General features: G+C 40.2%; 1 protein-coding gene across 2 annotated transcripts in view; it reads right to left on the bottom strand.

Moving 5' to 3' along the window:
- LOC104604166 (influenza virus NS1A-binding protein) overlaps positions 1 to 27,666 on the bottom strand; it is a 71,755-nt gene that overhangs the window by 14,464 nt on the left and 29,625 nt on the right. Inside the window, exons 7-10 of one of the 2 annotated variants that reach the window (XM_010268425.3) lie at positions 27,295 to 27,371; positions 8,959 to 9,060; positions 8,223 to 8,409; positions 8,000 to 8,140 (exon numbers count right to left, since the gene is read on the bottom strand). In XM_010268425.3, the coding sequence (XP_010266727.1) occupies positions 8,051 to 8,140; positions 8,223 to 8,409; positions 8,959 to 9,060; positions 27,295 to 27,371 (456 nt within the window). In that variant the 3' untranslated portion in view covers positions 8,000 to 8,050. The remainder of the gene's footprint in view (positions 1 to 7,999; positions 8,141 to 8,222; positions 8,410 to 8,958; positions 9,061 to 27,294; positions 27,372 to 27,666) is intronic. The other variant, XM_010268426.3, reaches the window with a different exon arrangement.

The raw sequence follows: 27,666 nt of genomic DNA, 5'->3' as shown, positions 1-27,666 counted from the left end.
TGTACATAACCGAACTTCCCAAGAGCTAGTCTAAATCTGTCAAACCAAGCTCTAGGTGACTGCTTCAAACCATACAATGCCTTATTGAGCCGGCAGACTTTCTCACCTGCCTCTGTATCATAGAATCCAGGAGGCAACTGCATGTAAACCTCTTCCTACAAGTCCCCATTGAGGAAGGCATTTTTAACATCCATTTGGTACAAAGGCCAAGTGTAGCTTGCTGCAAGAGATAATAGAACCCGAATGGTGGTCATCTTGGCTACCGGGGCAAATGTCTCCAAGTAATCTATACCATAAGTCTGAGTGAACCCTTTTGCAACTAGCCGAGCTTTGTACCTCTCAATGGAACCATCCGCATTGTGCTTCACAGTAAATACCCATCTACATCCAACTGGTTTCTTTCCTTTGGGCAGGTCAACTAGCTCCCAGGTATTATTTTTCAATAGGGCATCAATTTCAACTTGCATTGCACCTCTCCACTCTAGGACTGATAGGGCTTCTTGCACTGTTCTTGGAATAGAGACATTAGCAACGGAAGTGAAATAGGACCTGTAGGAGGGAGATAGGCGATCATAGGACAAAAACTGGGAAATGCAGTGGGCTGTAGATGTGGTGCAATGCCGTTTTCCTTTACGGATGGCAATGGGAAGGTCAAGGTCATCTGCAGGGGGTGAGGTAGCAACAATGGAAGGGGTCTCTGTGGGCCCTGGGACTGTAATATCTGGACTTGGAGCCACAGAAGAGGTTGGAGCTGGCTGGGACTACTGATGACCAGGATCAACTTGCCTGCATCGCCTGTGATAGACTCTCAACTCCTGATCCCCCTGACCACCTTCGCTACTGCAGCCCTCATCACCCACTGGAATAGGTAAGGGAACAACCCCAAAAGTATTCACCCTGCCCTCACTGCACTCCCCCTGAAGAAAAGGGCCAACCCTGCCCTCACTGCACTACCCCTGAAGAAAAGGACCCAAATCTCCACGCTCACTACTCTCCCCCTGAGGAGAGACCCGAGAATAGTAGGGTGTCTCCTCAAAGAAAGTGACATCCATGGATACAAACCTCTTCCCTGAGACAGGATCATAGCAGCAATAACCCTTTTGAGTTTGCGCATAACTAAGAAAGATGCATTTGGAGGCCTTGGGTTCGAACTTGGAGTGATGGGGACCAAGAAGCTGAACAAAACAGGTACAACCAAACGTTTTGAGGGGAACAGTGAACAACTCCTCATCTGGGTATAGAAGGGAAAAAGGAGATGACATATCAAGAACCCGGGAAGAAACCCGATTAATAAGATATACCACCGTGAGGATAGCATCACCCCAGAAGCGAATAGGGACATTGGAGGTAAACATAATGCTTCTAGCCACCTCCAAGATGTGCATATTCTTCCTTTCTGCAACCCCATTCTATTGAGGTGTATAAGGGCAAGTGCTCTGGTGAATAACCCCATGGGTAAGAAGGTAAGATGCCAATGGCTTAGCAAAGTATTCCTTTGCATTATCAGATCTAAGAACTTTGATCTTGGCATCAAACTGGGTTACGATCATTTGGTGAAAGTTTTGGGTCAGGGTGGGAACCTCATCTCGTGAACGCATAAGATAAACCCAAGAAAACCGGGTATGATCATCAACAAATAACAGAAAATATTTGTACCCACCCATGGAAGGAATGTGATATGGCCCCCAAACATCCGTATGCACAAGATCAAAAGGATGATTGCTCCTTTTATTGCTCAACGAATAAGAGTGTCTACAATGTTTAGCAAACTCACAGTTTTCACATTGCAACTAGGACAACTCAACAGACTCAAACAAATTAGGAAACAGACTCCTTAAGGACCGAAAAGACAAATGACCCAATCGGTTGTGCCAAAGCATAACCGAACTCACACTCTGGGAAACAAGTGACTTCTTATCCCCTGGCTCTTTCCGACGAGAACTCTCCCTGAGCAGATAGATCCCATTTGTCTCACGGCTAGTCCCAATCACCTTCTTCGTCTTCAGGTCCTGAAAAACACACCGGTCAGGGAAGAAGGTTACTGAGCAGTTCATGTGTTTGATAATACTACTGACTGAAAGGAGGTTAGTATCAAGCTTAGGGACATGTAAGACAGAAGACAAGGAGATGGTATTTGATAGCTTGATGTCACCCTTGCCAGAAATGGGGACATGAGAGCCATCAGCAATAGATACTTTATCCCTACCAGAAGATAAATGATAAGTGGTAAACAATGAGGGCAAGCTAGTCATATGGTCGGATGCACCTGAATCTATTACCCAACAGGGTTCAGTGGTACTTGGAGCTGAGGCATGGCAGGCTAAGGCTCGAGTACCTGAATTTGCGGAAGCAAATGTGGCCGGGGCTAATGGTGACTGCAGTGACTGAGCTGAGTTCCCAACTTCCCCTTCCAACTGTATAAGAGCAGCCCGAACTGCGGCTAAGGTCTCTAAGAATGTGCCTCTCGTGCCAGATGAGGATGCTGAATTAGTATGCACTGCCACATGAACGTTACCCTTCTTGCTTCTTAACTTTGCCGGGACCAAATAAGGGTGTAGCTTCCAACATGTTTCTTTTGTGTGTTTGGGTTTCTTACAATGCCCACATACCACATAACTGCTGTTCCCAATACTGCCTTCTGCCTGATTCTTAAACTCCATTTCGGTCAAGAACCAGAAGTCTCAAAATTAGGGCTACTATAGTCAAAACCAGCACTTGGACTATCAACCACAATCACAAAATCAGTATAGAACCAATCTGTACTCACAGTAGATGTACATGAAACAGGTATAAAACTGATCTGAAATCAGTAACCACACATAACAGCAACAGTCCGAACTGTTTTCACCCCCTTAGAAGAGTTCGAAACCCCAAAAGAAAACTGAAAAACAGTTTGAAGAACAATCTAATATGCTGAAGCCGAATTGGGGTTTTAATCAGTCCTAAAAGCAAATTCTCAGCCGTACACTCCAGACAGTACCGTACGGATAAGGCTTGTAGTAGGGTTAATATGAAACCCTAAAACTGATCAATGTTGAGGAGAGAACTATTAGGGTTTGCCACAGTATTAGATCACAAGGTTCAGTCCAGTACTAGGGTTTGCCGCAGGATTAAGACAAAACCCTAGAGAATAGAAAGATAAACCCTAGAGTGGTTTGGCCGCCCTTGCTAGATAGGTCCAACCTATCTTCTCTGATAATACTTCTCTCAGAAAATAAAAAACTTACAATAGGATGTTGTTCGCTACCTTCCAAGGTTACCCGAACCCTAGCCTTCTCTGATTCTTCCTGATCACCAACTCGTTGCAACTGTGGCAATTCTTCAAACAACTGCTAATCCTCTGGAGATCTCCAAGAACCAGTCAACGAACTCTACTTTCTCAGCTTCCAGCCTTAGATGGTTCTCATGTGGTCGGCTGGACTAGACTCACATGAGAAACCCTAGCTCTGATACCAAGTAGTAGTTCAAGATTGTTATCAGTCTTGAACCCTAATTGATTTCAGGTTCGAAAATAAGAAGAAAGGTAAAGAGAAAAGAGGAGGAAGAGGGAGGAGAAGCAGTAGAACACAAGAGTTGAAAAGGAGGAGCAGAAGCTTGATGTTCTGCCGCCACCACTTTAATTAATATTTATAGGGTATGCTCATTATATGGAAAGGACAGATCTGCCCTTAGTCTTTACATAACAAATAGAGCAAAAAATAAGACTGAAATAAATAACAACTGAAACAACTAAATGACCAATAGCTAACCCTAGGAAGACTAGAACACCTTCCACCCTACGAACACAGTGGGACCGTAGCTGTGGGGCCCACATCAGTGTTCTCTACAGTAGGTTGTTTTGGCTTGTTCCCATATCTCATCCATGGTCTCTACCCACATAAAGTTCTACATCAGGTTCCATGGCTGCAAGAAGCCAAGACATCACCATATTGTTCTCCTAATCCCACCTATCATGTTCAGTTATCCCACCTTTAGGTTCTTTCACTCTCCCATTTATGTATCCAGCCTTTCCCCTAGTTGTAACATACAGTTTCACACCTTTAGCCCACTCTAGGGAGTTCAGACCAATTAAAAAGGGTAATTGGCATCGGAAAAATCATATTCTCAACACCCATACTAGCTGTTCCATGGGTTGATGTAACCCCAAATGAAGCTGAACCATTAGTTGCCATAGTAAACAAGTTCTACAAAACAAAAGAACCACTGATGCACAGAGAAATATGCCTCCACCCTATTACTACCACCCACAACCATGAGTAGAAAACACACACCAATCTGCTCTCTAGAATGGAATACCACTGCTGAAAACACCACTAACAGCAACTAACCGGTCCAAACACTCAAACTTCAATAATCACCATTAGGCCACACAAACACACACACACACCAAGAAAGAACAGCACATACCTGTCACAAGGGGGTCACAGTCACACAACCCCTGTAGAGCACCTGTACAAAGGTAGACACATCAAAACACAACCTTCACAGCATCAGCTGTCACCAAAAAGGTTTCCTTGGTGCTACGATCAAGGGAGAACCCAGGAAAAACACAATCTGATTGTTCAAACCAGTCCAATTAGGTTTTTTCTCTTAAAAGTCCAACAAACCAGAAATCTGAGTGAGAAGAGATGTGATTCAGAGAGAAAAAAGTCATGTCGCCCAGAAATATGCTCTGATACCATGTTTTCTTCTAGAAAAGAGAGAAGAGAAGGAGAAAGAAGCGGAGAAGAAGAGAGAGAGACTATTTCGGAGCCAAAAATCTGGGCTGGTGGCACCCGGTTCTCTATTTATAATAATGTAATTAAAACAAAAGGGAAATTTTATATATATGCCCTTGCAGCACACCCTAATAAAAAACAATAAATAAATGCTAGAAACATGTTAACAGCACCCTAGAACTAACAGCAGAAACAACTCTAATAGCAGAAATAACTCAAATAACAACTCTAACAACAGTTATAACATAATAGGCCCATCCTATGTTGTCCACGTTTTGAGCTGAATTGCATATGCAATTGGGCCCAACACATAGGCTGAATAAAGTCATAAAATTGTTATGACATAAACTTCTTTTTGAGAGAAGGTAAAGTATCATTGTATTAAATATGAACTTTATTACTGGGCCCGTCGTGTTACAATGTTAATTAAGTTGAGCTCTCATTTAGTTTTATGTATTTAATTGTTGAACATGCTGAATTGTTGATCTCGCCAAATGGCCACAATTGGCCATGTTAAGACTATATGTGACTCGCCTACGTATCATGAGTGGATGCACATCATCCCCATGATATTTTTAAGATCATTGAATGCTCTCCTTGCTGAATTGATCTTCTTGGATTCCTCCCATGAGGGATCCTCACGTTACAATGTTCCCACCAACCAATTGGGATTAAATTACTAAGTTCCCTCATGAAAATATAAGTGAAAAAATAAGGAATATGTTTTTGAAACTATCTCTAAAGGCCTTCCAGCAATATTGTGGTGGTAAGTTGACATGGTGAGTGGAGATGCACCCTAAAATGGGGCTATCTACTTGATCACCGATGCTCCTATAGCATTGGAGGACTCTCTCACAATACCATGGGGTCTCCAACTAGATGGTATTGCACTTAATATTGGAAAGGTCTAACCTACAAAAATGGAAATGGATATTGTCCAGTGGAGGCTAAAGAGGACACCTATTAGATAGATAGATGATTAGTATCCATCACAGAAAGTGATGGACTTATGCAGCTAAAACAATATTAATTCCTCACATTCTCAAAGATGTGAAAACACCTCCAATTTCTCACATCTGAGAAATTGGACAAGGTTGTCACCCAGGCTGCTCCAAAAGCCCCTGGCAATAGAGATTCTGAGGAACAAAGAAGGAAATACAATGATTGGCAGGATAAGAACTCTCTTGCCAAGTGTTATATTCTTGCTCCCATGGACAACTCCATCCAGAAGCAATATGAGAATGTTGCCACCTACAAAGAAATTCTAAAAGACAAAAGGTCCTCAAGATGTTGATGACCACCTGCATGACTAAGGGCCTGTTCATTTGCTCTGAAGTCTGACATCTGAAAGTGCAATAATTACATTAAGAGGTATATTGGTATTGGTGAACTTTTCTTTCCTCTGAATTCTGAATGCAGAAAATGTTGTTCTGAATCTGAAAACTATCAAATATCTATTTTGACCCCATATATGAAAGATTTTGTTTATCTTTCTGGGGGTATCATTGGAAAACAAAAAGTTGTATAATTGTACTTTAAGAGATAAGAGATAAGAGGAAACAAACAACCAATTTTCTCTTAAAGTTAAAAGAGTCCTCTTAAGAGATAAGAGTTAAGAGGAAACGAACAGGCCCTAAGAGTCAGCTGGTTCATGACCATCTCATGAAGATGTTATAGGTTATATTAATGAACTAGAGCCTCTTGGCAGCAAGTTAGAGGATGACATAAAAACGGATATCATCCTAACTCTCTTTCGCCTTCCTTTTATCAGTTTGTAATAACAACAATATGAACAAGATGACTGCCACCTTGAACAAGCTCCACAATATGTTGTAAAATGTTGAAGCACTGATTAAAAAGGATAAGCATCTTCATCTACTTGCAAAACCAAGGAAGGAAAATGGTAACAATACAAGGAAGCAAAGTAAGAAACCTCAGAAGAAGAACAAAAAATCCAAAAGGAAAAAGAAAGACAAGTCATTAGATGAATGTCACTTTTGCAAACAAATGGGGTATTGGATGAACTATCACTATTAGCTACTCCTTAGTTAAATGGTGTAACTGAAAGGAGAAACCGAACATTATTAGATATGGTAAGGTCTCTCCTTATACACTCCAAGTTACCCACCTCCTTTTGGCAAGAAGCACTTGAAACTTTTGGCAACAAGCAGTGTAAGACACTTAAAAATTTGGGGTTGTTAAGAACATGTTAAAAAGACAAGTACTGACAAACTAGAATCCCGAAGGATTCTATAAGATACTACTTATTCTATGACCCTAGTGAACAAAGGGTGTCGTCAGTCAAAATGCCCACTTTATGGAAGAGGATTATATCCTCAAGGACCTCAACGATCAATCTCAGCAAGTAATAGTTCTTAAAGAGGAGATTACCACCGCAATGGGAGAGTCCCAACAACACTAGATTACTATGATCCCACACTACCTAGAAGCTCTACTTAGGTCTCTAGACCTCCTATCCAATATGGCTATGATCAAGAAACATATTTGATGGAAGTTGAGGATAGTAAACAAGATCCGTCGATTTACACAATTGTTCATATTGCATTCAATTTTCTCTTTCATGAAAAGATGAAACGTATTTAAGTGGACTACCACTTTTTGAGAGAGAAAGTTCATAATGGATGCATACCCACTCCTTACGTAAGTCTAAATCAAGTTAGCTGGAAAAACGTCTCACATATTCCTCTCTCACCAATTATTTATGGCCAACATTCGTATTAAAGAATCTGGATAGGTAGACATTATTAATAGGGCAAAATGTGTGTGATATGACGAATCTGGACCCAACCAGATACAACCCATTGGAAACCCTACAAATAACCCTTTTCCATTTTCATACCTTTTCTGCTCTTTTGTTGTTATGATATAACATTTAACATCCCAAAATAGCATGCACATACAATGAGGCATAGAATGGCTTCCATCCTTACGAGCTAAATTTTCACTTCTAGTAAGATGGTCCTTTCTTCTACCAAGGATATGAAAATTCTTTTCCATTCATCAGTTAAAGATATGAATATCCTTAAAATTGAATATCCAAAAAGATATGAATATCCTTTAGAAGGATGTTTTCATATTATCTCATTTTAGAAATTTTCTAGATTTCTAGAGATATTGTGCAGTGCAAATACATATTTTAAACAACATGTGCAATACACCACATGGACAATTTAAAAGATTGAAAATTAAATAATAATTCAGGGCAGATCAAGATTACCAATACCAAAAGAAAAAAGACAGGTTCAGCATATAGCCATTACCTTCTAATGCTTCCTCAAGAAAAACCAATGCAACCTGCAACTAATTTGATGCTATAGGACAATGGCAGAGAAGGAGTATCTTTTACCGATGGCATTCAAATTGGTCATCTTCCAACCATGGCCTTCCTTGTACAACTCCACCTGATATATATTAAAGACAATTAACAGTTACTATCTCCAAAGAAATTCTTAGAACATGGGATGTGGAGTAAGACAGACGTACCGTGCATTCAATGTTCTCACCATATTGTGTTCCTCCAATTATATAAATCGAGTCTCCAATTACTGCTGTACCAAAGTAACCCCTAGGTTCATTCATGTTGTCCCCCGTCATCCATGCACCAGTACGGGGATCCAAAACTTCAACATCTCGAACCATTTTGTTCCCATCGTACCCACCAAGTACATATCTGCAGAAATAGTTTCTCATCATAAGCATTGAATATTCTGAGATTGTTCAGATGCCAAATGACTAGAAAATAAATAAATTTCTGTAACTAGACCTGGTGCTGTGTTTTTTTTTTTTTTGGTAATTGGTGATACGCCCAAATCCCCATAGGGGCCGTTTGAGTAGCGCAGCACCACACTTACCCCCCCCCCCCAAAATTTGGTGGTTGCAGGATTCAAATTCCCGTCTCTGCTGGAACAAACCAGCTAACATACCAAGTTACTAACTGAGTCACCCCTCAGTTGGCGACCTGACACTATGTTTTAACTTTTTACCAAATTTTCCAGATTAAAGAATAAAAAGAAAGTTAACAATAAACTGCAAAAGTCATCTATAAATGGAACTGCAGCCTTGGAATGTGTTATCTGACAAATCAAAATGTATGGCAGTCACAATAAACATTTCAGCAGGATCACCAAAAACGTGAAACACATTCAAGTGCAAAGCTACCAACAAAGAAAACAGTGTCACAGATAAGGTAGGGTGCTACACATTAAAAAAGTTAACTTACAGTTTATTGTTCAAAACGGCCACTGAGTGACACCCTCTCCTTGTATTCATGCTAGGAATTCTGGTCCAAGAAGCTTCTCGAGGATCAAATCTTTCAGCTGACCTGTAAAGTTAGCTCAAATCAAATTTGGAAACAAGTCCTTAACTAGATCACAACAGTCGTTACAAAATAGAATTAGAAATCAAAATGAAAACCTTTAGGAGGATAAACAGTTAATAATTCCCCTATTTCTCTCCATTCTTCCTATCCAGCGTGAAATGCTCGAACCATATATGCATGAACCTCAATGTAGTTAATGTAAGAAATGTCCAGTTATCTGCTCCCTCTGCTCTCTCTAACCCCCTCTCAATTTTCTGGTTTTTGTATTTTTCGAAAAGAAAATCAACTTGTACGGTAACTATTATAGAATGCTTCGTTTGAGTCAATGTTTCAAAACACGGAAAGATGACGCGAGGCATTCCACTACCTAGAGGTGTGAAGCGTAGTTCAGAACATAAGAGATGTAAGCCTCCCAAACACAAGGAGGTGTAAGCCTCAGCCTAATAGAATAAAGTTTAACTTCGACAGAAGCTCAATAGGGAATCTAGGACTATCAGGAGTTGGAGGTGTATCTAGGGATGATGCAGGGAAAGTGGTAGCTTTGTTCTCAGGGCCGATTGGAGTAGGGGACTCCGCAAGAGCAGAATTAATAGCTTTACACCAAGGTCTGAAACTAGCAAAGAAGCAGGGGTTTAAGAAACTGGAGGTCAAGGGAGAACCAAAGCTAGTAAATTCTTGGAAGGAAGACAGCAGTCCAGGAGTGTGGATATTCAGATATCTAATCAGATAAATCAAAAGCCTAGCAAAGGAGCTCAAGGCAGGCTTTAAATGGATGGCTGATACTCTGGCAAAACAAGGGATATAAAGGGACAACCTTTTTGGGCAGATGTGGGAAGTTGTAATTCATCAAACAAGGAGCTCTCTAGAATCCAGATGAGAACAAAATAATCAAAAAAAAATGAAAACCAATTTAAATTTCCAAAAAGAAAAACAATGAAACCTCCAGCTCAAGCAAAAACTAAGAAAACCAAACAAGATCCTCCTAAGCTCAACAAGTGTGTTCCTTATGCAGGCACCACCACCTCTTTAGTTCATCATTTAATACTCTGTCAGTCAATTAATTCAAAACTAGAGAAAACAAGTAAGGGCCAAGTATTAACCCTCAATCAAGTCTGTTTAAAAAGCACAAGTAGCCAGTGTGATGTTAAACATCTTGCATTCCTAATCCTAGGAGATCAATCCTTCACCTTCATAAAGGCCACTTGAGGTAAAGCCCAAACAGTCCATGGGGTCCCCCTCAGTCCAGCATAAATCTTTGGCCTCTACTTCAAGAGATTGGTTGTCATTTTAGTCGCATATCATCTTGGGCTGGCAAGCATGAGAATGCAGGTTCAAGTCTAAGAGAGGTAACTTTAAGCAAAAAAAAATGCAAGGCCAAACAAAAGCATATCCCCTCATATGTGTCTTATGTAAGGCAAATGGTGAAACAACTCCTCACTAATTTCCTGTTCCTTTGCAAATTGTATTTGGACGTGCATTTCCTCCCTCTTTGGCTGCAGGTGGGACACCCCACAAGACTTCATTATGTTGTTTAGTACAAACTTCTTTAGCAAGCAAAAAAGAGAGGAAGACTACTTTGGAAGACAGTCAGGACAGCAACAATTTGGATAATTTGGGATGAAAGAAATGGAAGACTGTTCAAAGAAATGTCTAGGAGTTTAGAGGACATTGGTGAAAGCATAAAGATCAAAACAGCAAATTGGGTTTGAATAATTCTGGACTGGAAGCCTCCTCAGCCTAATAGAATAATTCTAGGGCCATAGTTGTCAAGGAGACGCCTAGGCGACAAGGCACCCTTTGAGGCTCGCCTCACCTAATCGCCAAGCAGTTTTCTACTTCCTACTATAAAATACTTTTTATTCATTCTTTTTTGAGATTATAATTATAATTATAAAATACTAATTTCCTTTTATTATCTTCTTCTTCTTCTTCCTATTTTTTGAATTTTATTTTCCTTCTTCCTTTTCTTCTCATGAATATGTTGATTTTCTATGCTTTAATATGAAATTTATACTTTTTTTATGAAAATCATGAATAATTATTAAAGAAATATGATTACGGTACCTAGGGAACTACCCTAGGATCTATGTTTTCAACATAAAAAATCCATCGCCCAGGCGACGCCTAGGTGCTCGCCTAGGCAACTAGGCGACAAGGCGCCCCCCAGTCGCTTAGCCTCGCCTTGGCGCCTTGAAAACTATGTCTAGGGCTATCAGGAGTTGGAGGTGTGTCTAGGGATGATGCAGGGAAAGTGGTAGCTTTGTTCTCAGGGCCGATTGGAGTAGGGGACTCCGCAAGAGCAGAATTAACAGCTTTACACCAAGGTCTGAAACTAGCAAAGAAGCAGGGGTTTAAGAAACTGGAGGTCAAGGGAGAACCAAAGCTAGTAAATTCTTGCAAGGAAGACAGCAGTCCAGGAGTGTGGATATTCAGATATCTAATCAGAGGAATCAAAAGCCTAGCAAAGGAGCTCGAGGCAAGCTTTAAATGGCTGGCTGATACTCTGGAAAAACAAGGGGTATACAGGGATCAACCATTTTGGGCAGATGTGGGTTAGAAGTTGTAATTCTTGATAATCTGTATTTCTTTGTGCACTAAACTGCAATGCCATATTTCTTCATATTTAATGAAATATTTTATTGATTACTGATCAAAAAAAAAACTTTATGCAAAAAAGGTAAAGATTAGGACCATATCCAGTCTACCCTCCCAAGACCCCAAATAGTTAGAACTAACATTGGGTAATGGCACTTTATATTAATTGTATCACCGTTGCTTCTTTAGTGGATTTGTTCCTATTTGAGATCATATATGCAAGTAACTAAAGGCTTCAATAAAGAGATTGTTGTTGCTCCTCTGTCATCTAAATTAACATCTGTTAGTCACCTTCTATATTTTATCAGTAACAATAACAAAAATAATATTACCAATTAAAGAGAATTATAAGGTACAAAAGAGCATCCGAAGAGTCAGCCTCAATTAACTATCAAGCTGATAATCAGACTATACATAGGCTTCTACCCCTCACCTATTATATGGTTTACAATTTAGCCCAAAACAAATGATCCCTTGAAACCCTAGCTTAGCTAAACAATCATCCAGTGAGTTGGATGACCTCTGAACCCACTATGTTGTGAGTGCAATGTTCCTTGTTATCCATTTGATGCTATTGATCGGGCTTGAGTGAAAGATTTTTCCCAAGTTGAATATCTCCTTTACCAGAGACAACAGATAAAGAACTATCTGCCACTCTCACCTTATCTTGACCAGAAACAAGATGATATGATGAAAACAAAGAGGAGCTATTTGTTACATGTTCAAAAGCTCACGAGTCAATGACCCAATAGCTAGAAGATGCAGCCTGAATAACACTGAGAGCAGAAGCAGTACCTATCTTAGCAAAGGATTAGGAATCAACAGAAGATTATCTAAATCGAGTCATAGCCCAATTGAGGATTTCTACCTCTTGGGCTGTGAATTCTGGAAAGCTGATGAGTAGTAGTCTGTCCCACATGAGAAGCAGCACCGGTAGTTGCATTCCTTTGCATGCTCTCAGCAATATTTAAACCTCCAACATGCCCAAGAGGTCCATTACTTTAGTTTGGCTTCTTGTCCTTCCTTAGAGCTGCTGGTTTTAGGTGAGGATTTAAAATCCAGATGCATCTTTTTTTTTTTTATCAGTAAAAATCCGGCATGTATCTTTAGTATGTTTCAAGCTCCTCCCAAAGTCCCTCAAGAGTAGCAAAATAGGTAACAACATGTCGAGATACTATGAGCTTACTTTATTGGGAGTATTATATTATCATGTACCTTGTGTACAATATCTTTTATTTCTCTTTTGTATAAATCTTTTTATTTGTTTTAGTGGAGGGCAGTTTTGTCCTTTCCCTTCTCTTGTACCCAAATAATATATAATATAATACATCTTTTTGGGTGTGTGCACATTAGACACACCCTTTCAACTTCTCTGTGCAGTTCGATTCTAGATCGGCTGGAAGCTCTTGCTCTTGGCTGCTGTTTACTTCGATTAAAGTGCATCAGAAGTCATCTCTTCTCTTCAGTTTCTGAGATTGATTTGGTAACTTCCTAATGACTGTTTCGATCAGTTCTCTTCTTGGTTGTTTTCCAGTGAAAGGCGAGTACCAGGTTGGTGTTTGATTCGGTTCTCTCTTCTGCTCTATTGGATAGCCTTGAAGCCTTAGATCTGGTGTCGCCTAGACCTACTTTTGCTTCCCATATCTCTGCTTTGAGGTTTGGTTCCTTGTTGGTATGGTTTCTAACTTCATCTTCTTGCAGTCGACTCTGTATTCTCCTTTTCTGGACTGTCAATCTTTCAGAAACTTCTTGGAGGCTTTTATTTCATAAAATATGATTTCTCTTAGTTACATCAGATCTGTAGTGATTGATCTGAGACTTGTTAGATCAGATTTACTTGCTGCAACTCTAGTTCTTGTTGTTTTTCCAACTGAAATGGCTTCAGACAAAAGGGATTTACTGTCAGTCAAATTTGATGGGAATAACTATGCTCTGTGAAGTTTCGCTTCCAGTTTTATGTTTAAGGACAAGGACTCTAGGGCTATGTAGATGGTTCGTGTTGAGTTGGGCCGATTTCAAGTTATTGGGCCCAGTTGTTTTTGTTCTTATTTTAAGTTGTTAAGTTATGAAGTTGTGGGGCTTTAGGCCAATTAGCTTATGTTTTTTAAGTTGTGACTGTTCAGCTACTTTAGTAGCCGCCCTACTAAGGGCATTCTTGTAATCTTTCATTCTTTTAAGTTAAGTATAAAATATAATGAGGGGTTGGCAGCCAGAACTAATTCAATTCTGGTTAACATCCCACTCTTCCTTTCCTCTCTTTTCTTCTCTACTGCTGAAACTCTTCATCTTCTTTTTCTTTCTCTTCACAAGAAAATCATCCTGATTTACAAACAGTGACTTCTACTTGGTATCAGAGCAAGGCCAAAGGTTCCTTGAGCTATTTTCTCATGCAGCCCTAGATCGACCGACTGCATGGTGATTTAAGAGGCTGATCAAAGATCTCAAGTAAGCCCAGTTTTTGGATTTTTTGGTCAATCTATTTTGCCCTATAGCTGGTCTAGGGTTACTCATCAAAATCAAGAAAAACTGGAGAAAGGGGGAGAGTCCTGTTTCTGTTGGACTCTTCAATTTTGACCTAGGAAGTGGCACCCAAATTTTTTAGGGTTCCTTGGAGTTTTCTGTAGAGGGCGGTTCAAGTCCTACCTGATTTGGAGGTTTCTAGAGAGAGCAGCTGCCTCTTCTCTCTCTTTTCCATGGAGATCCCAACATGTATCTCTCGTGTGTCGTGTCTTCTGGCAGTGAGTGCACCAAAGTTTACTCTTATCATCTGTTCTCTTCTAAGAGTCATCTTTCTTAAAAGCACCTCCGACATTTGTATCTGAATTTCCCCGAACAGTTAGGGCAACTGACTCCCCTTCTACACAATTCATCACACTTCTTCTACTCTCTTCTGACTGCACTAAGGTATACACCTCCTGAACTGATGGTAAGTCTTTACTACCCAAGATCTGCACCCTGATGGACTCATATGAAGGATTCAGCCCTAGGAGGAAGGCAAAGACCCGTTGCTGAGATACAAGTGACTTATACGCCTTTGCATCTTCATCACACTTCCAATTCACATTCTGGTAGTGATCAAGTTCTTTCCATATCAATGTCAAATCAGAATAATACATCGAGAGACTCCTCTCCCCCTGCTTGCAAGTAGAGGATTCAGCTTGCAGTTGATATATCTTGGCATAGTGTCTCTGCTCTGAATAGGTGGACTTTGCTTGTTCCCATATCTCACAAGCAGTTTCAGCCCACATAAAAGTCTTCCTTACCTGTGGCAGCATGGAAACCAAGAGCCATGACATCACCATACTATTCTCTTGATTCCCCCTATCATATTCAGCACTTCCGTACTTCGGTTCCTTCACTCTCCCATTGATGTATCCTATTTTCCCCCTAGCAGTGATGTAGAGTTTTATTCCCCTAGACCACTCAAGGTAGTTCAGACCATCAAAGGGAATAACAGCCATGGGGAAACTCATATCCATTCCCCACTCACTCCATTGTGGCTCCCTGGAATCTCTGAAGTAGCAGAATTCTCAGACGACATGGTAACACAAGTTTTTTTATCTAAACTCTCAACTTAGGATCCCTCCTTATATTGACAAAAGCTCCACACACAACAATTCAGTTCTGGACTTAATCTGAGCACAAAAACAAACAGCACCAACTTCCAAAGAAGAACTATGACGAGACTGATTTTCACCACAGCATTAATCAATAACGTGTAAGTTCCACTACAGCATTAATCAATAAGAGAGATCCTAACACACATGAAATCAGACTAACGAGTAGAGAAAACAGGTCATCTACGACCTACAGTCACCTTTTCATAGGTACAGGATCACACGATCCAACAAATAAAAGATATAACCCTCACAAAAGTCTGTCGACATTCAGTGGTTTGGATTCATTTGCTCTCCACTTGGTACACGACCAAGGAAAGAAATAAAAGAAGAAAGAAAACTTTAGGGTTGTACCAGTTGCAGATCTGATTTGATCAGCCCAGATTCAGTCCTCTGTTCCGCCCAGATTCAGCAACTTGAAGAGAAAAAACTTGATCGCCCAGATTCAACAGCCTTGCTCCGATACCAACTTGACAATAAATCTGATTGAAATATGAGGAAGTAGAGAAGAGAAGGAAAGAAGAGAGAAAGGAGAAGGAAGAAACGAAGAAGAAAAAGTTTGGAGCAATAGAACAGTGCTGGCGGCGCCAGCTTTTATTATATTATATAGGGCGGCAAAAATAAGAAGGGAAAAGACCCCTGTGCCCCTGCTGTAAGTGAGTACAATAACAGAAATAACAGAAATAAAAAATGCTTTAACTAGCCAAACAGACCCTAAAACAAAAAACTAAATTATTTCAACAGTATTGTTGGTTCCAAAGTGTTTCATCTGATCTTCTTGCATTTTACAGTAATTTTCTTTGCACCATTTGAGAAGTATGGATGGTCACAGAGTTGAAAACAAGCCCGGGAGTGAAATGGGACTAGTGGGAGAAGGTGCTAGAGACCTTTTCGGGGTTGGGACCATTACTATAGTTAAGTTGGATGGTTCGAATTACTTAGAATGGTCACAATCTACAAAGATGGCAATTGGCGCTCGTGGGAAGTTAGGGTATATCACTGATGAAGAAATTAAACCCGAAACTAACAGCTCCCGGTGGGTATAGGAGAACTATATGGTGATGACTTGGCTGTGTAATTCCATGCTGCCCCATATAAGTAAAAACTTTTTATGGGCAAATACATCTAAGGAAATATGGGATGGAGTTGCAAAAACTTATTCACAGAGGGAGAATGTTGCTAGGATTTATCAATTGAGAAATCATATTATCACTACAAGGCAGGGAGACAAACCTATTGCAGTTTACTTTTCAGCCCTTAAAACCCTGTGGCGAGAGATTGACCATTTAGAGACATTTGCATGGGAAACCACTAAGGATGCAGCAACCTACCAGAAACACCTAGAGAAGTATAGGATGTTTGAATTTCTTGTTGGCCTTAATCCCGAGTATGATATTGCAAGCCAGCACATTCTTGCCAAGGACAGTGCTACCCTCTCCCAGGCATATGCCTTTGGGTCAGGGGAGGAGAGTAGGAGAAATGTGATGATGAAAAATTTTGGTTTTGATCAGTCAGCCATGGTTAGCACTGTGAGACTTAAACAAGGTGGAGATCGGGGTGGCAATGAGATCAAGAAAGAAGACAAAAAAGATTTGATCTGTGACTACTGTAAGAGGCCTAAGCACACAAGAGATACTTGTCGGAAGCTTCATCCACATCTTATGCCGAATAGACTCAAAAATAGGAAGGGAAATGCTCACATAGCAGTCACTGGTGACATTCCGGCCCCTCCTACTATAGCTGCTTTGGAGTCTATTGCAGCTGCTACAATAAGGGCCGAACTTGAGAGGTATGGGCAATTTCTGAACCAGCGGGATACAGCCAGTTCTAGTTCAGCAATTGGCGAACAGCAAGGTACAGGTGGTTCTGGTGGAGTTCACTCTACTTCCTTTGCTCACATAGGTAGTTCACATGCCACTACAAATTATGTTTCTACTTCAGGTAAGGAGGGACCCCCTTGGATTATAGATTCTGAAGCCTTAGAACACATGACCCATAGCTCCACTATTTTTTCCTCTTACCAACTTTGTTCTGTTAGAGATAGGGTCTCCACATTTGATGGATCTCATGTTCCCATTGCTGAGAAGGGGTCTGTCAAGTTTAGTGATTCCATTTCCCTTCCCTCTGCCCTTCATGTTCCTAGATTGAGCACTAATTTGTTATCTGTTAGTAGTTTGATTAAGAACCTGAATTGTTCAGTAATTTTTTCTCCTGGTCATTGTATCTTGCATGATCTGGATTCAAAGAGGACGATTGGGAGTGGTCGTGAAGTGAATGGAATCTACCTCCTAGATGTGCTTTCTCCTCATCAGAGTCATCATGTCAGTAGAAATAGTGAGTTAGGGTCTGTGGGTCAGGTTATGCTTTGTCATAATCGTTTGGGTCATTTGCCTTTTTCTTCTTTGAGTCTTTTGTTTCCAAAGCTATTTGAGTATGTTAGTTTGTCAAGTTTGGAATGTGAAGGTTGTCAACTTGGAAAGCATTGTAGACATTCCTATAAAGCCAGTAATAAAAGGTGTTCATTTTCTTTTGATGTTATTCATTCTGATGTGTGGGGGACCTTATCATGTTCCTTCTATGGGTGGTTACCGATATTTTCTCTTATTTATGGATGATTTCTCTCAACATTCTTAGGTTTACTTGATGAGATCCCAAGATGAGGTACCATCCTTGGTAAGGCAATTTCATCAGATGGTGCTAACACAATTTGGAACACAAATAAAGGTGTTCAGATCTGACAGTGCCAGGGAATATTTTGAAAAACACCTTGCTTCATATCTGTCAGAATATGGTGTTGTCCATCAGAGCAGTTATTCCTACAGTCCACATTAGAATGGTGTTGCAGAAAAAAAGAACAGACACATTGTTGAGATTGCAAGAAGCATGATGATCACATCTACAGTTCTAGTTCGGTTTTGGGGTGATGCAGTTCTCACAGTAGTATATTTGATTAATAGGGTGCCTTCTCGTATACTTGGATTCAGCACCCCATTCAATCTCCTTTTTCCTGAGGGGGAGATGTTTCATATTCCTCTCAAGGTGTTTGGGTATCTCTGCTTTGCGCATATCCCTGGTCCTCACCGCTCGAAGCTTGACTCGAAGGCAAAGAAGTATGTCTTCCTTGGATATGCAGAAAATCAGAAAGGGTATTGCTGCTATGATCCAGTCTCTGGGAGTCGGTATGTTACTATGGATGTCACTTTTTTGAGTCCACATACTTCTTCTCAAAGAATCCTTCTCAGGGGGAGTGTTTTGGGGAAGTGAGTGAGCAATCTATCCCTTTCCCAGTTCCAGTCCTTGTGTCCACTCCTATCCCTGATCCTCCTGTATCACCTACCTTACCACCTCCCTTGTGTCCTACTTCTCAGCATTACTCACAACAGAGACTTCACAAGGAGGTTGATTCCTCTGCAGCAAAACTCACATCACTTCCTGTCGGTTCCTTGGAGACTCCAGATTCAACTGACACGGATTCAGGTATTCCTCTTGATCCCACTACTGTTTCAGTTCCCATTGATTCTACTAATCCCGTTAGAGATAACCTAGACCTTCCTCTTGCCCTCAGGAAAGGCAAGAGAAAGTGTATTGCTCATTGTATTTCACAGTACTTGTCCTACAGTGGATTTTCTCCTTCCTATCGTGCTTTTCTTTCCTCTCTTAACTCAGTGTCTATACCCAAGGGAGTCAGTGAGGCTCTCTCCAAACCTGAGTGGAAGACAGCTATGCAGGAAAAGATGAAAGCTTTAATTAAGAATCAGACATGGAAGATTGTAGACCTACCAGAGGGCAAGAAGACTGTTGGATGCAAATGGGTTTACACAATAAAATATAAGGCAGATGGAAGTATAGAAAGGTACAAGGCCAGACTTGTTGCAAAAGGGTATACACAGACCTATGGCATTAATTACTTAGAGATATTTGCACTTGTTGCAAAGATGACCTATGTTCGAATACTTCTTTCTCTTGCTGCCACATACTCTTGGCCCCTGTTTCAACTTGATGTGAAGAATGCTTTCCTAAATGGGGATCTGCAAGAGGAAGTGTATATGGATCTTCCTGCTGGCTTCTACAGTGATGCTGAAAAGGGAAAGGTATGCAGGCTTAAGAAGTCACTTTATGGCTTGAAACAATCTCCCAGAGCATGGTTTGACAGGTTCAAGAAGGCCTTGGTTGCTTTTGGCTACACTCAGACTCAATCTGATCATACCTTGTTTGTGAAACGAAGGGGATCCTGGGTGTCAATCCTAATTGTTTATGTGGATGATATTGTTGTCACAAGGAATGACCTAAGTGAGATTGATTGTTTGAAGAAGAATCTACACAAAGAATTTGAAATTAAGGATCTTGGAGAACTTAGATACTTCTTAGGCATTGAAGTTGCAAGATCAAAACATGGAATTTTTATCTCTCAGAGGAAGTATGTCTTGGATCTTCTTCAAGAAATAGGGAAGCTTGGAACAAAGCCAACCAGTACTCCTATTGATCAGAATCACAGAATTAATGCATCAGAAGGTGAGCCAGTAAAGGACATTGGGAGATATCAAAGACTTGTGGGGCGGCTGCTATACTTGTGTATGATAAGACCAGACATTTCCTATGCAGTAAGTGTGGTAAGTCAATACATGCATGCTCCACGAGTCCAGCATTGGGAGGATGTTAACAAGATTCTTGCTTATCTGAAGAGACACCCGGGTAGAGGCATATTGTTTGCTGATCATGAACAGTTGAAGGCTTATACAGATGTAGATTGGGCAGGATGCCTTGATGACAGGAGATCTACTTCAGGAGTATGCACCCTTGTTGGGGGTAACCTTGTCTCGTGGAAGAGTAAGAAACAAACAATGGTGGCAAGATCAAGTGCTGAAGCTGAATATAGAGCCATGGCACATGGGGTTTCAGAAGTCCTCTAGATCCGTTCCCTATTGGGAGAAATTGGTGTACAGGCAAAAGAACCTATGAAGTTGTACTGTGATAACCAGGCAGCAATTAACATTGCCCATAACCCAGTTCAGCATGACCGGACTAAGCACATTGAAGTGGATAGACATTTCATCAAAGAAAGGATGACTTCTGGGGAAGTTTGTCTCCCATACATTGCTTCTGATCTGCAGCTTGCTGATGTTCTTACAAAAGGTGTTGCAAGGAACAAGCTGGAATATGATCTACGCAAGTTGGGAATGTGTGACATTTACTCCCAACTTGAGGGGGAGTGTTGAGTTGGGCTGATTTCTAGTTATTGGGCCCAATTGTTTTTGTTTTTATTTTAAGTTGTTAAGTTAGGAAGTTATTGGGCTTTAGGCCCATTAGCTTATGTTTTTTAAGTTGTGATTGTTCAGCTACTTTAATAGCCACCCTACTAAGGGCATTCTTGTAATCTTTCGTTCTTTTAAGTTTAGTATAAAATATAATGAGGGGTTGACGGCCAGAACTAATTCAATTCTGGTTAACATCCCACTCTTCCTTTCCTCTCTTTTCTTCTCTACTGCTGAAACTCTTCATCTTCTTTTTCTTTCTCTTCACAAGGAAACCATCCTGATTTACAAACAGTGATTTCTACTGTTCGGTTGCCAAGCCTGATGAATCTGATAATAAAGGGCTGAAGCAATGGAAGATAGACAATGCAAGAATAACTTCGTGGATCCTTGGTTCGATAGAAGCTGACATAGCTATTCTGATGAAGTGTCTCAAGACTGTAAAGGAGATGTTTGAGCATATGGAGAAGGTCTACCAACAGTCCAACTTACCTAGACAATACCAAATTGAAACAGAAATCCTCTCCTACACCCAAGGGGAGAAGAAGATCCAAGAGTACTTTGCTGGTTTCATTAATCTATGGACTGAATATTAATTGGTACACATGGGGGACTCTTTATCAGCCTGCTGTGTCAAGACTATGAAGGAACATTTTGTTTGACAAGAGGAAGATCATGCATTTCCAAATGCATTTACGGCCTGAATATGAAGTGATTAGATCAAATATTCTGAGTAGGGATACTACCCCAAATCTGGATGCTATATTGGGCAAACTCCTCAGGGAAGAAACAAGATTGGTTACTCAATCCACCATTAATGGGATGCATGAATCTGGGACTGAAACTGTCTTCTTTGTAAACAAACGAAAGCCAAAGAAGGATCTCTCTAAGGTACAGTGTTACGAGTGTTAGGAATATGGTCATGTTGTCTCCCATTGCTGAAAGAAGAACACTTGCACATATTGCAAGCAACATGGACATATAAAATCTGAATGCCCTGCTAAGCTGTGTAAGGGAAACTCTTTAGGATACAAGAAAAAACAGCATAGAGCTTATCAGACTACCATGGACAATTCAGAAGGTGGTACAGATTCTACTTCTCCTGCACCGGCATCAGTCAAAGGTGTCTTTTGGAGTTATAACTGAGGAAAAGATGCGACAGCAGGTGTCTTGAGCCATTTCTTCTACATTCTCTGCTATTGGGTTGTCTGGTAAGTCTTCCCTTTACTGTTCTTCTCCTAGTCATCTTTGAGTTAGACTCCAGTGCCTCCAATCATATGACGAGGGCATACTCTGGTGAGAATTTTAAACCTAAATCCTTGAATAAGCGTATCATTACAGCTAATGGTAAAAAACTTGAGATTCTTGGTTATAGTGATTTGACCTTGCATACCTCTTCTTCTTCTTAGTTTCATCTTCCTAAAACCCTTCTTGTCCCAAAACTTCCAATTAATCTAATTTCTGTTGGCCAATTAGAAGAGGATGGTAACATCGTTTCCTTTTCTCATAATGGATGTTTGATCCAGGACCAACGAACTAGGGCGATGAAGGGGAAGGGGCGTAGGCTAGGATGATTATTCACTTTGTAGTTTGAGAAATCACAATCTTCACTAACATCATCGTGCTTACTTTCTACTACACCTAGCACTGAACTTGTTTGTAGAAATAATGAGTGGCACCTTTGGCATAGACACCTTGGCCACCCTTTCCCTCTACTGCTATGTACTCTTCGGTTCCTTTTAAATTGATTTACAGTGATGTTTGGTCGTCTCCCATACCCTCAAGGTTGGGGTACCAATACTTGTTATATTGTGGATGATTACAACGATATACATGGATATATTTTTTGAGGCAAAAGTCAAAAGTTTTCTTTACCTTCAAATTGTTTCATGCTCTTGTTAAAAACCAACTTGATGCTACTATTGGTGTTTTTTTATCAGACTCAGGGGGGAATACCTTGATGGAGATTCTCAAACCTATTTGAGGTAACAGGGAATTCAATCACAAAGATCTTGTATTGGGACCCCACAACAAAATGGGGTGGCAGAGCGGAAGAATGGACACATATTGAGTGTAGGGGTGGAGTCGAGCCGAGTCAAGCCGAATAGCTATTCGAGCTCGGCTTGCCAAGGTAGTACAAGGCTCGAGCTCGAGCTCGAGCTCGACTCAAGTCAAAAGATCGTAATATTTTTAATAATTAGTTATTATTATATATATAAATAAACATATTATATACATAATATCTTTAATATATATATATATATATTATTTTCTACAATTTTATATTATTATTATTATTATTAATGTAGCTATTTGAGCCAACTCGCGAGCATCACAAGCCAAGCTTTATTCAACCGAGCTGAGCCAAGCCGAGTAGCTCGTGAAGAGCTCGGCTTGTGGCCACCCCTAATTGAGTGTGGTAAGAACCTTGTTGCAAGACTTCCATGTAGCTACTTCCTTTTGGGCAAAGGCAGCCAACACAGTTGTATACCTCATTAATCAATTTCCCTCTTTTGTTTTTCATGATGTTTCTCCCTTCCAATGCTTACTTCATCGGCCTCCAAACTTCTCTCTGCTTCATATTTTTGGTTGTGCTTGCTTTGTTCATCTTCCCCCTCCCCCCCCCATGAACGCACAGAGCTCATACATCAATTGGCTCTATGTTCCTTCAAGGGTTATAGCTTGGATCATAAGGGGTTTCTTTGTTATGACCCTCAAGCACAGAGGATCCAAATTTCCATAAATGATGTATTCTTTGAGAATGTTTCTTTCTTTACTCACGTTGTCAAGTTGTCTGCTCCTATTTTTGTTTTGCACTCTTTTGAATCCACAAGTACTATGAACTCCACTCCTTCCTTCTTGGATTCTCTTCGCCAGTATGTACGGAAGTGAATAGTTGCTTCAGAACCTGCTCCCTTGCCCCCTTCTCCACCAGCTCATGGCTCATCTCCTCCCCTTGATACTATAAGTAATACTCTAAAACCTTCTCCTATGACAATTTCATACCCTCCACCTCTCTATCGTTCTTCTCGTGTTTCTAGACCTAACCGCTATGGTTTTTCTACCAACCATAGCTCCTTTTCTACTGTCTTGCCATCTACAGATATTCTAAAGACTCATCAGCAAGCTATGGCAGTTCCTCTTTTTTTATCAATAACAGAATTTCATTAAAATTAATATAGAACAATTACAAAATAGGAGAGGTAAACTTTCTTAACTCTCCATAACAGAACTTAGCTATTACAATTGAGCCCAAAACAAATGACTCCTTTCCACCCCTTGCTTTTCTAGTACATCAGCAATCCCATTTGTAGTTCTTTTTACCCAATTAAATTTCACTTCAATATTGTGTCAACCACTTAAGCTTTTTCTTTTCATTATTAAAGATCCAAAACCCTTGTCCTTCCTTCTACAGCCACTCTAGTACCAGCTTGGAGTCACCTTCTATAATCAGCTTCCTTATATTCGTGTCCTTTCCCTTTTGCAGCCCCTCCACAACAGCCAACACCTCGGCCCTTAAAGAATCACCTACACCAATTGGACCCGAGAATAGACCAACAATTCTGCCCTCCCAGTCTCTAAAAACCCCTCCAATACCAGAGGGGCCTAGATTACCTGCATTGCTTCCACCAAAGTTTAATTTTACATAGCCATTCAGCGGTGGAGACCAAATAGGGTTGTAGTGAACTTATGGTACTCTGAATTGTCCACTTCCAATTATTCAAGAGATCACTAGTTGAACAAGCATCAAACATCTCCAAAGATTCTACCCAATATAACACTCTCACCATGATTGCTTTGTTCACTAGTCTTTTCCTTACCTGAAAAAGTCTTGCATTCCTTTCTTCCCAAATGGACCAGCTATGGCAGAAAATGATAATTGAGATCTTGCTCCTGCACCCTCAGATGCTTCAATCATTGGGAGTAGATGGGTATATTCTGTCAAACTGAAATCAGATGGTAGTCTTGATAGATATAAAGCTCGCTTAGTTGCTCAAGGATATAAACAAGAATATGGGATTGATTATGAGGAAACCTTTCCTCCAGTTGCAAAGATGACTACAGTTCGATTGGTGTTGGCTATTTCAGCAATTAAGCAATGGGACATCCATCAAATGGATGTCAAGAATGCTTTCCTTCATGGTCATCTCAAAGAAACAGTGTTTATGAAGCCTCCTCCAGGATATTGTTGTGATCCAACTATGGTCTGTCGCCTCAAGAAATCTCTTTACGATTTCTGTCATTATTGATGTTGGATTTCTACAAAGTCCTTCTGACTATTTTCTCTTCATTTTGAAGTGGGCCCAAGGAATCACCCTTCTTCTTTATGTTGATGATATACTTACTACCAGTGATGATTATAACAGTATTTCTCACTCTTTCAAGATGAAAGATCTTGGTCATTTGACTTGCTTCTTGGATTGGAAGTGGCTTACTCTTCTTAAGGGTACTTTCTAAATAAGCAAAAGTATGCTATGAACTTGGTTAATCTTGCTTGCCTCACCAATGATAAGCAGGTGGATACTCCTCTTTAGGTGAACCTCAAACTATCTAAGGATGATGGTGAACTTCTTCCAGATGCTACATTATATCGACAACTTGTTGGTAGTCTCATCTACCTCACCATGACAAGGCTGGATATCTCTTATGTTGTTCAAGTTGTCAGTCAATTTGTTTCTTCCCTTATGGCTGCAGTTCTCTGAATCATTCGGTACATTAGGGGTACTATCTCTCATGGACTTCTTTTCTCATCATCATCATCTCTACATGTATCAGCCTATGTTGATGCAGATTGGGCTGGATGTCTTGACACTAGAAGATCTACTATTGGCTGGTGTGTTTTTATAAGTGATTCCCTCATCTCCTAGAAATGCAAGAAATCCAAATCCTCCACTAAGGTTGCGTATCAAGCCATGTCATCATTCTGTAGTGAAATTATGTGGCTCAGAGCTCTTCTTGGTGATCTTCATATGTAGCTCCCAACTCCCATTCCCATCCACATAGATACTGTCAGTGCCATCAAGATTGCCTCTAATCCTGTTTCTCATGAACGTACTAAACACGTAGAGGTTGATTATCGCTTCATTAGAGATCAATACTTTGCTGGAACTATCACTCTTCCTCGTGTTTCTTCTAGTCTTCAACTTGCTGACATCTTCACGAAGGCTATGACAAGCCCTCGCTACAAGTTTCTTGCTGACAAATTGATGCTTTTATCTCGGCATTAGTTTGAGGGGGTGTCGAGATACTATGGGCTAACTTTGTTAGGAATGTCATATTATCATGTACCTTATGTACAATATCTTTTATTTCTCTTTTGAATAACTCTTTCTTATTTGTTTTAGTGGAGGGCAGTTTTGTTCTTTCCCTTCTCTTGTACCCAAATAATGTATAATACATCTTTTTGAGCGTATGCACATTAGACACACCCTTTCAACTTCTCTGTGCAGTTCGAACTGTCTATGTCACAACAGACATATTTTCTTGGCTCAAGGCTGCAATATCTTGGATTAACCAGTAGACTCTTGTATTTTTCTTTCTCTGTCCATATATATTAGACAATTTTTCCCAAATCTTTCATGTTGTGGGATAGTGCTGAACTGTCCTAGCAATCTTATCTGTCGTGGAGGATAGCAGCCATGACATGACAAGAGAATTTTCCCAATACCACTTCCCATATGTAGGCTCTTCCAAGTTCCAACCTAGGTTCTTTGACCTGTCCATTGATACATCCCAGCATCCCATGGCTTGAAATATATGTAGTTCTGCTAAGATAGACCATTCCTTGAAGTTGTATTCATCCAACTTCACATGTTTAATCTGAAGGCTAGAGAAACTAGGGTTCTCCATGTTGTAGTAACCCTCAACCGACATGTTCTCATTAGAAGTCACCTTCACTTGTATTGGAGGACATCTCTACTCTTCAAAACTGAGCAATTCTCTTTAACAACCACCTGCAATGCAACCTGAATCTCCCACTCGTATGAACTGAAAAAATCTCCAGAACTATTATTGCTAACAGTTCAAAGCTTGACCTATCATTAACAGGTTAATCTAGTAGTCCAAAGACTACTCAAACCTTATCTTACCCATGTTGAGCAATAACAGAACCCATCCTGGTTCTCCTTGGACCGTTTTCCAAAGAAAAAAAGCTAAGGAAACTTCAATACAACACTAGCAAACCTAGGGTTTTTTATAGAAACACTAGAAAAAAGAAAGAACAGCAAGAGAGATGATGACCAACCAGAAAGAGACATATCAGTGCTCTGATACCATGTTTACATTCAGGTTTTAAGAGAAAAGAGGAGAAGAACTTGCAGAATGGGGACAGCAGCTTCTATTCAGTCCAGTCCTAAATTATATATAAATGAGAGGTTTTAAAAGATTACAACAAAGATAAAACTGCCCCTGATTAGGTGGCAGCAATAAAATAAAAAAGTACAAGACAGGCCCAGGGCCATAAAACTTAAACAAAAAAAGAGATACATTACAGAAACTTAGAAAAGGCCCAAGCCCACACAATTATGTCTCACAGCAGACTTTAATAATTGATTTTCGCATATATTACCCACTCCAAATTTCATGTTTCTTGAGAAGAATAATCGAACAGAGCAAGTAATAAATAGGACCAAAATATTAACTAGGTACATTCGCAAGTAATCATATTGTAAGTTCTTCAATGAAATGTTTTTGTAACAAGGTTGTTTGCTGGCTTAAGGTGACAAAAATTAGAATAAAAGTGAAAAATAAAGAAAAGAAGTATGAAATATTACGTCAAGTAATCTTTTCCATCATATCCACCAACAACATAGAGTACTCCATTAAGTTCCGCAGCAGCAGGAGCGAATCTCTGGAAAGGGGAAAAAAGAGCATGCTGTCAGTAAATGTGACTAAAAACAGGTGTCTAAAGGATCCTGAAATATGACTAAAAACATAATATTGTCTTGTAGCCAGAAGTTTAAATTAATAAACTATAAATGAATGTTGGCAATGGATTTGTAATACATGCAAATGGCAGAAACAAGCCAAATGGGCACCATGGGTGTGGACGGATACAATGAGTGCACAGATCAGCTAATGTGACAGCAGACACAACAAGGGGTGAATAGGGGCCAACTGTTTTGGGCTGAGGTGTAATTTGTATT

This window comes from Nelumbo nucifera, chromosome 2 (genome assembly GCF_055504915.1).
Source record: "Nelumbo nucifera cultivar China Antique chromosome 2, China Antique-T2T, whole genome shotgun sequence".
NCBI lineage: Eukaryota > Viridiplantae > Streptophyta > Magnoliopsida > Proteales > Nelumbonaceae > Nelumbo > Nelumbo nucifera.
Note: the sequence above shows the minus strand (reverse complement) of the source record. Positions and strands in the feature narration are given on the sequence as shown.